Source organism: Parus major, chromosome 1A, assembly GCF_001522545.3.
Source record: "Parus major isolate Abel chromosome 1A, Parus_major1.1, whole genome shotgun sequence".
Taxonomy (NCBI): Eukaryota; Metazoa; Chordata; class Aves; order Passeriformes; family Paridae; genus Parus; species Parus major.
The window spans coordinates 66,786,343-66,798,441 of NC_031773.1; the positions used below are offsets into that span (position 1 = coordinate 66,786,343).

Below are 12,099 nucleotides of genomic sequence, written 5' to 3' on the forward strand. Positions count from 1 at the left end.
CCCCTGTGTTTTATTATTTACCTCCCATTCCAAAGAGATCACAAAAGATTACACTTCAGTGAAGCAATAACAGCGGTGGCGATGATCTCTCTTACTTCTCACAACTTTTCTTTATACCCCTCTGTTTTTCCTTTATCTACATCTTCCCACCGCCGTCCCAGAGGCCTCGTTACAGCTGCTATCACACGGGGTGGAGGCATTCATGGGGCTTTTCTTTTTAGGAATTGGACAGATATGTGCTAACTAGAACACAAAGCCCTTCTTGTTCAGAGCCCTGATCGTCGTTCTTTGCTCCGTTTCCATTCATGCCTTTCAAAAAGTTCCACCAAGACACGCAGCTCTGGGTCAGCCCTGCTGCCTGTGCTTTGAAGGAAGCCCCAGCCTCTGCAGAAGGCAGCAGAAAGCATCCAGCACTGAGACGTGCCAGCCTTCTGCCACGATGCTGCCTGAATGTTTCATTTCCCCTGGAAATGAAGATAACATCCTTAATCACCTTACGTGTAATTAAATTAAATCACGGAGCATACGCATTCTTCACCTTCTCCTAAGGAGCTGGTTGCTCAGGTCTGAGCTTTAGGGTGGAAAAAAGAAGAGTTCTGGATGGAGCAGTAATTGCTACAGAGAGTTTCAGCACTCTGCAGCCCCAGGGCAGGCTCTCAGGCAGACAGAGCACGGGCTGGCTGGGGCAGCTGGCAGGCTCAGAGGTGAAGCTTGCCCAGCTCCTGGAGCCCTTGTTCTCCAGACTGTGACAGAGCCAGGGATCCCTAACCCAGGGGATTACCAAAACAGCCTTGGCCCAGACATAGGGAGGGATCTGGCTGGCTGGTTTGCTTGTTTGCTTGTCTTGTTAACTAGAAAAGAGGTGAGAACGCCTTTAAGACTTTGAATAAAAGCAGAGCTCATGCTATTAGTGAAATGGAAAAACCAGGTTATGAAGCTTTCCCTCACCTTTCTGGACAAATCATCATCCATTTTAGGGTTTGGTTACTGTGGTGTGTAGAGATGATGCTCATCTGCACCAGCTGAGCCATGGGAAGAGGTGACTGAGAGGAGACCTCATCAATGTCTGTTCTTATCTGAAGGGAGGGTCTCAGAGGATGGACCAGGCTCTGCCTGGCAGTGCCCAGCAAGAGGACAAGGGGCAGCAGGCAGAAACTGATGCTCTGGAAGTTCTACACAAACACAAGGAGTGTTCCTGTGTTTCCTGTGCAGAGACAGAGCATTGAGCAGATTGCCTAGGGAAGCTGGGGAATCTCCATCACTGGGTATATTCCAGAACCCTCTGGACACAATCCCAGCTCTGTGCTCTGGGGTGGCCCTGCTGGAACAGGGAGGTTGGGCCAGCTGTGGTTCCCTTCCAACCTGACCCATTCTGTGATTCCTCTACTCCTTCTGTACAGAAAGCAACACTTAAACCAAGAGTAGTCATTTCCAGTATGGCTTCCTCAGTTTGTTAACATTGTTTAAAAAGCCCTTTGTTTTCATCTCAGCTAAAGAAGCAATTTTAAATTTATGCTTTCTCAATTCAGTGTTTTCAAACACTCCCTGTGATCTCAGAGATCTGAAACTTTTATGCCTCAAGAAAGCTTTGCTGTATTTTTCTGCACCCACCATCCACTTACTCCTGCTTTTAGGGAGTGCAAGGGCTGCAAACATTCTTGGTGCTTTTTTCTAAGTCTTATCACCTCTTAATTTAGCATGGTTCTGACTTCCTGGGACTTTAATAGCAACAGGCAATCATTAATTTTACCAATGGTGTCTCTACATAATAAGAATACTCTTGTCTCTGGTTGCCCTGTTACATAAAGACTGACCAAATTTCCTTTCTCTCCTGGACAGGCTGCACCTAAATAAAAGCAGTCCCCTCCTTTTACTCCTACCCCATGAAATATTTATCATCCAGCTGTAATTTCAGCAAAAGCTCACCAAGATTTGGATAAAACTTGCTGTTGTTGTTTGTGAGGTTTTTTTCCTCCCCAAGAGAGGCAAGGAGCCAAAGTTCCAACTGAGCAAAATAAAATTAAAAGTAGATCAGTTTTTTCTGTCTCAGTGGCATGTGCTATGGTATATAATGTATGTTCCCTGCTTCACAAAGGAAATGAAAGAATGGACTTATATGACTGATGAAATAAAGATATCAAAGTATTACTTGCCCCAGTTGATATGTGCACTTCACATATAATTACTATTTAATATCTTTGTTTCCTACAAATCAGGGAAAAAAGCTTACCCTCTCTCCCAATTCCCTCTTCTAGTAAATAAGCTGATGCAGAATATTCTAGATTTGCAGCTTCTACTTTACTTTCTTCTTGAATTTATTCTCTTCTTCGCAAAGTAATGTGGTCTACAAAATGAAGCTATTTAAAATCCTAAATGAATAAGTGTTATAAAAATAATAAATTAGTATACAAGACTGACTTGCACAAAACATATGTTACACTCTGAAATATATTTAGACATGAGTGCATAATTGCCTGTTCCTTTTCTAATGGCCTGAAGCACAGAACTAAATCTGAACTTTTCCCAAAGTCTGTGCAGTGATGGAGCGCCGCCCCCTCCACACTTCCCAGCACTTCAGGTCCTCACCTGCTGCCTGCAGCCTCCACAAACTTCAGCTCAGCACAGCTGAAGAGCAGCAGGGGAAAAAGATGGGAAAGATGGAAAAAAAGGGCAGTGAAGGGTGAGGGTGAAGGGCAGCAAGCCCAGGAGCCCACTCTGTGAGCACTCCCAGCTCCTTGTGGGTGGGAACGCAGATCCTGCCACGCCACCGCCAACCTCAGCTCAGGACTTGTGGGAGCCCCCCTGCATTTGGGGGTTCAAATGCACCAAACAGTGCTGGCACAAGCCCAGGAATGCTTCTGGCCCTGCCCAGCAGCCCCACTCAGCTCAGCTGGCCTCCAGCCCTGCCCCAGCCTGGGATGGATCCCATACGTGCCCAGCGGTGTCCCGGACAGATCCCCTGGATCAGCCACGCTCCCTGCCCCCAGCCCGGTCCCTTGCTGCTCCTGATGGCATCCCTGGCCCAGGGTCAACCCCTCTCATCACCCAGGGCTGGCAACAGAGTCACTGTTGGTACCAGCAGCTTCTGCAGGAGGGTGAGAGACAAGGCTCTGGGTCATGTTGGTGGCCCACAATGTGAATATAACTTAAATCACCACGGAGTTAAATAAAGACAACCAGTTGCTCCAAAACACTGAGCCTTCTGCTCATTCCTTGAAAAAGAACAACCCCCAAACCAGAATCATCTTTATTTGCATATGTTTACAGACTTGTTACATTTTTTTTTCCTTTTTTGACAAAAGGTTTCAACAGAAAAAAATGTATAAACCACATTCCAATCCAGCTTCTCTGGAAACAATGGTTGGCTTGGAGTCGCACAGTATTTCACATAGGTGTGTTTTTAATGTTCCTGGAGAAGGGAAGTGGCTACCCTCAACCCTTCAGGAACTTCTCCCTCTGCAAACAGAGCTGTCACCCCTGAAGTCACCACCAGCAGCCCATGTGCACTTCAAAACTGTTGACAGAATTCCTCCTGGCAACTTCTTTCATCACCACAGTTCCCATGGAGACAGTGAGGTTGTTCTCAGACACTCACCTCACACACTGAGGTGGCAAAGTTGGACCTCCATTAATTTTAAGGTACTACACAGAGTCCTCCACCTACAAACTAAAGCATCTCCAAAAAAATAGTTTCTATCTTCACCCTGATTGTCCAAAAGACAACGGAAAACAAAAAAGTGTGGCTTGCAAGTGGCATTACTTCCCACTGGGAAAGTATGGACATTTATAACATGTAATAACATTTACAGAAATAAACAGCAGCAAAATCCACTGTGTTGTGGCTGGGAGGGCACAGCAGAGGGTCACACTGGCAAAAAACCTGGTGGGAACTGACTTCTTGTAAGAGACTCTGTATTTCTGAAAGCTCAGCAGCAGAATTTTGCCCTCCATATGCAGATAGGCACTTGGATTTTTCCTTGACAAAACTGGCAATGAAATCAGAAGGAAAACTCATGGTAAAAATGGCCATTTTCAAGAAAACAAACATGAAAACAGTCACAGCTCACTCTCACCTTCTGTGTTGAGACCTAAAGCAGAAAAGCCTAGGATTAACTATTTCCTGAGAAATTAAGGCCCATTTTTAATACTGAGCACTTCATATATGATTTTGCTTTCTGTAAAAGTTGTTTTCCTTGATTTTTTTTTCCCCTAATCAGCTTTCCAATCTGATTGGAAACAGACAAGGTGTTTTGTAGCACCCTAGTGATTCAGGTGGTATGGCCAGATAAATAACAGCGTTACTATCTTTATAATAAATCTCTTTGTAATAAATGCACCTTGTAGCTTGATTTACAGCAAAATCCTCCTCCTCCTCCTCTTACTTCCATGATGAGACCTACTTAAGTCAGTGAGACTAGTCATGATGATAAGATAATTAAGTTTTTAGTACAACTCTGGTTAGTGAGCAGAATGCAGTTCTGATATAATGAATCTACTAGCTCCAGTCTGATATTCAAAAGGTGCTGGTGATTTGGGTATTGTTCCTAATGTGCTCTGAAAAAAGCACTTTTTTTTAGGTTAAAGCATTAAACCCAGTATAGGACACAATTCAGATCATCTTTGAAATGAAAGTATTTCTTTTGGAATGGCAAAGTTGAAGTTCAGCCAGCCTAGCAGTGACACCTGCGAACTGACAGTCAAACCCCCCCTACATTAAAATGGAAAGATTTGCATGAATGTGTTTTAAAATGACAGGAGACAGGAATTGGAGCTTCTAAGCAAGTTAGACTAAAATTTTAAGAGTGAAATGCCTAAAAATAGGCCCCTGAATGCATAGTTAGGCACCTATATAGAGACTGCTTGATTTTCAGTTGTTCTGATCACCCAGAGCTCCCATTAACTTCAGGAGCAACTGTGGATACTCAGCTGTTCTAGAAATCAAGCCACTTTTATTCAAGGGTCTAAATATGGATGTCTGTGCCCAAGTTTGGGGGGGAAAATACAAAAAATAAAAAAGAGGTCTGGTTGCTTTTTTTTTTTTTTTTTTTCCTTTCTTTTTTTGCTACATGAGACGTTTTATAAAAGAGGAGTAATAGCCAAGTTTCATTCTTCTTTCCCATTACAATGGCTGAAACTGAATCAACAGAACAATTAATGGTGCAACACATCTGTGCCAGAAGATTTTGTCTGAGGTGAATGGAAATCTATTCCAAGATTGGTAGCTCTTAATTAGCAATCTGAAACATTCCATAGATATTTCATATTCTACGACTGCAAAGTGTTACCAGGCCATCTAAATCTTTTTCCTAGTATTTCAGTGTTGCCATTAATAAGCTTTTCAGGCTGGTCTGAAGAACTTTGCAAGATTAACTTCACAAATCTGTATGTATTAACTATTTAACTATTTCAGAAATGCCACTTTTTCTCTGCTTTTGGATCAAGTACAACCAGCAGACTTGAGCATATTTTTAAATACCATAAACTATAAAGAAGGGAGAATTAGGTCTTTAATTCTATCATATGCACTTGGTTGTCAGAAGACTTCTGACAAACCTGCTGTTTGCTTAAAGACCTCTTTTGTAAAAGTAATCCTGAGTTGGTTTTGTGTCTAAGCCATTGCCAGTTCATGCTGAAGTGCATAAGAGCCAGTCACATGATAGAAAATCTGCAAGAAAAAAAAAATAAAATTTATGATGGAATTATACATGACTATAAAGCTGCAAGTGTCAAGGAAGTAACAAATTAAAGGCATGCCAGATGAGGATGATAGATATTTGTTTGTGTGTGTGAATAAAATATGATGTAATATCCCTTAATATGTTTGTTTTTGGGATATGAACTAAGGGCTCTTGCTGCTGTGTTTGGAAAGAAAAAGTAAAAAGCAAAGACTCTTGTTGCTCTTAACTAAGATTTCAAAGAGAGCCAGGTAGAAGCCAATGCTCTCCTCTGTCATCTGGTTTTGTCTATTCCAGTATTTTTGTTTTATTGAATATAATGACTGGGACATTTTATCTTCCATGCATAGAACAGCAAGAGCTTTGGTCATGGCTGGGGCATTTGTGCAATCCCTGGCAGATAAAAGATAAAACCCTTAAGAAATCAGAACAAATGGTGTGACACAATCACTGGCTGTGTTCTAACACCCAGCAGTGATGGCAGTGGCAAAGAGAAAGCTCATGCTGCTCTGTCATAACCAGGGACATAATTTTAGGTCAAAAGTGAGGAAGAGGGAGCAAGACAATACTTTCCTCATTGCAGGAGTGAGCCAGGGGTTTTCAGCAGTCATGAATATTAACCTGACATCTCTCAGCTGTTCCTAAAAATTTCTTAAAACGTGTCAGTATCTCCATTGCTAGGAAAGGTAAGGAAAGGGAAAACACCGGTGGTTTTGTCCTCCCCCAAATCCCCTATACCTCATGTTTTCCCAGTAACAGCAACAGGATAATCACTCTCAGATATTTTTCCTGGTTAAAGGTAATATCACCTCCTCTCCTGGGTTTAATGAATGTGAGAGCCAAGACCAGAAGCCTTCATGTTTTAATAGTTCCTATGACACTGCTCCCAATTACACAGCATCCTTCAGGGTTGATACCCTGTGCCACTGATGCAGATCATGCATAGACAGGTCAGAATCTCTCTTCCCACTGGGAACTTCCTCTACAGGAAACAACCAACATGGAAAAACTTCTCTATCAGCAGCACCCATGTAGGATGAGATGGGACTTTCTCCACTGGGAGGAGATGCACTGTGAGGAGCTGTGGCACAGACACAAAGGGTCTGTGAGGCCCAGTCACAGCTGGGATCCAAGGGGACAGCACTGCCATGACTTTGAAAAGACTCTGTACATGCACAAACTGAACCCTTTTTGCCCAATTTTTGTGAAATTTTACACTGCAAATGTGGCCTAGACCACGGTCAGCTGCCCCAACATCAGAGCCCCAGACATCTGTAACAACAGCTCAAACTCAAAGAAATACTGAGCAGGAAGTGAACCTGTCATCAATAATGAAGTAGATGGATGTTCCATTTCTGCACAAGCAGTAAGCCAGCACATTTAGAAAGATGACTTTTGTTCTCCACGAGCTGTAAGCTGTCAGCAACCAACCTGCTGCTCGATGTCTCCCAGTAAACTGCTGGCACCCAGGCGGAAGAGCTCCGGTGTCAGCCACTCCACTCCCAGCTCCTCCTTCACCAGCATAAGCCAGGTAATAGCTTCTTTGGCTGTCCTAATGCCCCCTGCAGGTTTAAATCCAACCTTTAGAGAGAGAAGAAATAAAAAACACAAACAAAAAAAAAGAAGTGCAATACACGCTTTCATCCATCAGCAACCCGAGAAGAGCAACCGATGTTTGTACGGCTGCAAAGTGCCTGGGATGTAACAGCTCTACCTGGTAAGGAGCTGGACCAGCTCAACCCTCAGCCATCACTGCCAAAGATAACATTTTCATCCTGAGGGAGCAATACTTTTGACCCCTGTGCACTTTCTCAGGAGCTGGGCTTGAGGTCTAATGGGAGTATTTTGCCTCTAGTACAAGGGATTTAGGCAGGACAGGGATATCTGCATAATCACAGTGTCATCATCACCTACTGCAAATCCAATTCCAAACACAGAACAACAAATATACAACAATACCAAAACACTAAAGATGCTGCATGTGAGGTGGCTGACTCGTGGCCAGCAGTGAGAACTGGCTGTATTTTATAAAAAGCCTGTGATTTGGCTGTACATTCAAACCTATCAGAGGTTTAATTTTCACTAAAATTTTCCAAATGGGAATTAAATTATGTCTGTCTTTATCAAAAATTGAAAGGTCTGTGCTTCACAGGAACTGCAGAACTTCTGTGCCCCACCACAGGCTGGGTGGTGCTTTCAGTCCCTGGGTGTGAGATGTGTGCCATAGCTGAAGGTGAACTGTCACTTCTGCAAAGGCACAGACACCAAGTTAAACTTATCTTGGAGGTAAAGCATGTCTTGAATCCCATGATGGACCTGCTGTGCACTTGGCATACACCCCTAATGCCAGTCCTTTGGTTGTGTGCCATTTAAACATGTCTCGTTCCGAGACAGAGCTTGTGACACTCAGCTATCAAACCCCTCATCGAAAATGCCAAATTGTTGGCCTGTAGCAGCTACCTAAACTCTTGGAAAGCAAAGAAAATCAGGAAAAATTCTCCCTGTGTAAAAAGAAGTAAATCTGAACAACATGCAGCACACAGTGATTTTTCCTACAGTTTCCTTCTGCCATTAACCTTTACATTCTGCAAGAATTGTCATTTGGGTTTTGTATGTAAGCTCCCAAAACCTCACTACACTGAGGATTTCTTTGTGCCTCATGGATATAACAGTGAAATCAGAAAGTATCTGTTTTAAAATGTGTTTGGTAATCTGTTTTATATGGTGATTTCAGGACCAGCAAACACAGAATAAATCCTTCTCTCATGCTGGAGCATTGTGATAATGGCATATTTCCAATAAGATTAAAAGGAACAAAAGCAGGAAAAGCTTGATAAATCCAAACCATGAAGACTGTATTTTTGTGGATGGACAAATAGATGTGTGAGTGTATGCATACATCTGTTAACATTAGGTTTCCAAAAAGAATTTAAAGCCCAGCAACTGGAAAAGCATCTTTCTAGATAATAAACAAAAACAGTTGGAATGGGTTTTCCCTCAGGAAGAGAAATTCTAATGAAATTTGAATTTAGATTTCTTCCTAGAAATACTACACCTCTTTGAGCTAATCTGTGACAAAAACAAGTAAAACAGAGTTAATAGGAGAATTAAAACCATCATTCAGAATTCCTTCTCCTTTTAGAAAGCTCTTTTCTTTGCAAAAAAAGCTGACAAAGACAAGCCTGTCCTCTCCTCCATTTACCAGCTTTCCACACAGCACATCTGCCATAAAAACGTAAAAAGGAAGGGGGGTTGGAATTTAATTCAAGAGCAGTACAAAGTCCAGCTACCACTTTCCTGCTGTTTCACAGCATTTCATTATTTTGCTTAATAAGTTCATCTCCTCAAGAATTTTCTCTTCACCTTATATTATTAAAAGTAATAAGTTTTTCTGGATTGGGGGTTTTCCCAACAGAAAAACCAATTTATGTATGTCCTTCAATAATGACAGGAAAAGATTATTTCCCATTATATTGCACACTTTTCATATCACCACCACAGCTTATCAGTCAATAAATGTTACTCTGCAACTTGTTCCTTTCCTTGAAGAAGTTTAATTTCTATATTAACCTGTTTTTCCCAGGCAACACCTTGCTAGAAAGCATCCCTACAGCAGCAAAATTAGTTTGTTAAAGAAACCATTTAGAAATTTCTTGTCACTGATAATATTGTCTTCAGTTAATAAAAGTACAGAAAGTCAGTTTACATCTAATTCACTGACACACACATGCACACGGACACAAGCACTTAATAACACATTTCATACCATGAATGCCTGCTTTGAAAGCAAAAGGTGAATTCAACATTTATATCCAGTTATGGGGGACAAAGCTGTGCTAATGCAGCAGGGACCAACTTGTGGCACACAGCATTGGTGCCCCAGGGACCTGCCTTATGCTGGGGCACTGATGGTGCTCCTACAGAAACAACACTGGAGCTGCTCAAATTGTTGTGTGGCAGGGAGAGAGGGAGGAGGGGGAAGGAGGAGTGGGCTCCAAGAGTAGATGGACACACCTCTAAGCTGGTGTCACACGTTCCAGCAGCCCCTGAAGCCACCTCAGCCCCCATCCCACTGCTCATCCCACGTTCTGACATTGTACCTTGCAGGGCCACCTGCAGAAAGGACAGAAGGAGGAGCTGGAGAGGAGGGAAGGGTGGCCAGAAATGGGGAGAGGCTCTTAGCTAGAGATACAGCCTCCTGCCCTGGTGCTGAAGGTGAGGACAAATTCCACTGCTGAACACCAGCACCAGATCCAGCTGGCAGCCCCCACCTGCCCATGGAAAGAGGAAGTGAGAGGTGGCTTAAGCCCTCCTGGGAATCTCCTCCTTTCTCAATGTTTCAGCAAAAGGATGAATGCACAGACAGTTCATCACTGGCTTTGCTGCTTATTCCCCTTTTCTCCACTGAGCTCCCCTGACAGCAGCCTGATCGATAAACATTAAATACATGACATAATGTTCTTCCAACCCCTGTCCCCTCTCTCCTTCCTTCCATCCCAGGCACCAGGATACAACTGGATCTGCCTCCTTGTTCCCTTGGAAAGCCTCTGTGGCAAGGGAGGAAAGAGCAAAATGTACCCCTTGGGTTGCCAGGACAAAGTCTGAAAATACAGTTGTGTACACTGGACAGACTCAATGGCTCTACATTTGTACAGCTCTGTTGAGGTTTATGGGAGCATTTCAGCCACTAATCAGCCCTGTTATTAATGGACATGGCCATTTAAATGGTGAAACAAAATTCAAATCCAGATGCAGCAGGGAATGCTTCAATTGCATGAGGTTTTATGGAATGAAGTAACAGTTCTTCAAGGGAGAAAAGACAAAAGGAAAAATAAAAATAAAATTAATATTAGCAAATCAATCCTAACACATTCTTATTTCCTTCTGAGTGAGCCTGTTTGGTTAATTTTTACAAAGGAAATGAGAACTACCTTGTAGCCAGTTTGCCAGTAGTACTCCTTAATGGCTCGCATCATGACGATGCCAACGGGAAAGGTCGCATTTTCCACCTCCTTTCCTGTAGATGTCTTTATAAAATCAGAACCTGAAAGGAAGCAAAATGTTTTATAGCAGTTTTTAGAACAAGAGTCCCTCTGCACATACAGGTTCACAGCCTCTAAGATGCCCTCCTGCTTATAGCAACTCCTTTACACTTATGTCCCTGTGGTATACATAAATCAACATCTTAGTATTTCCACAAGGATCCTTGAGAATAGAAATTATTTTCATCAGTTTTGGTTTTTTTTAAATTTAACTCTGCATCTATTTGGTCTCACGTCTGAGAGCCTGCTATTGTATCTCCTGCAGCAGTTTTTAGGAGAAGGGAAAGATATCTCATATGTGTTTACTAAAAGAGCTGTGTAATACTGTAAATCAAGGGAAAACTCCCCTTTTATGCATTTTGCAATTGTGACACTGCAAGTTAAATCCGCGGTCTGATTTAATGCAGTAACAAGGTCAAAACACCTGTGTTCTTTAAAGAACAAGAGTTAGCCTTGGCTTACTTTTTCCTATTTTTTCACTAGTGAATAATATTCTCCACTGCCTGTCTTAAGACTTGAGTAACATTCTTGTGTATTCTTGCTGTTCTGCCTTGGCTTGAAAGAAATCCTGAAGCACAGTGTAACAAAAAGCTAAGAAACTAATAAAAAATAACATGCCTTGCAGTGCCTGATCCAGCACTGACAGAACACAATGACAAAACTTCTTTAATTTCATTAGGACGCACTTCACCCCTAGGAACCTACTTCTTAGAAAAGGTGTACTGTGGGATCATTAATTATCAAAAGTAATTGGGAGAAGAAGAGGGATAATTCAAACATCATGTAGTAGTGCATCATCCACTTAAGTCAATTGGAACTGCATCTGCTTCCACTTCAAATTTGGCTTGGGGTCCATTTTGTCTCTTATGTGAATGATGATGCCTCTACAACATCCCCTAGAGTAGGGAAGGGAAGTTTCAGCACTGGGTCCAAGTAAGGAGTTGCCTTGGCTACATTCTGTGAGCTGCAGCACCCTCCAGAGCACCCTCCTGATGGCCCAGCTGATGGGCACAGAGCTGGGGCTCAGCCTGATGGCAAGGCAACACAAAGCCAGGCATGCTTCCCTGGTTTTAAGCACAATCAAATGGGATCACCAGCTTTGGGGTTTCTCAGGCCACAGTTTTCTCTGTAGGCTTCCTGACCAGGCACCATGTCAGCCCAGTGGTGATTCAATTGCACCCTCCTGTGACAACTCCCATCCTGGAGAGAAACAGCTATTTGCAAGGAGGATTCTAACTCCATGGGAAGTGCAGTGTGCAAAAGAGGCAATTAATAGCTGACAGAGCTTTGCAAAGAACAGAGCACACAGGAGAGACAATTGAGTTGCACATTTCAGAGCTGCTCCCTTCCAGAGAGACACCACAGACATCTGATAGTCACAT

General features: G+C 42.7%; 1 protein-coding gene across 2 annotated transcripts in view; it reads right to left on the reverse strand.

Annotated features, from left to right (window-relative positions):
- Window positions 1-3,213: 3,213 nt before the first annotated feature.
- DERA (deoxyribose-phosphate aldolase) overlaps window positions 3,214-12,099 on the reverse strand; it is a 43,760-nt gene continuing 34,874 nt past the window's right edge. For both annotated transcript variants that reach the window (XM_033514420.1, XM_015628882.3), the window contains exons 7-9: window positions 10,607-10,719; window positions 7,107-7,256; window positions 3,214-5,665 (exon numbers count right to left, since the gene is read on the reverse strand). In XM_033514420.1, the coding sequence (XP_033370311.1) occupies window positions 5,609-5,665; window positions 7,107-7,256; window positions 10,607-10,719 (320 nt within the window). In that variant the 3' untranslated portion in view covers window positions 3,214-5,608. The remainder of the gene's footprint in view (window positions 5,666-7,106; window positions 7,257-10,606; window positions 10,720-12,099) is intronic.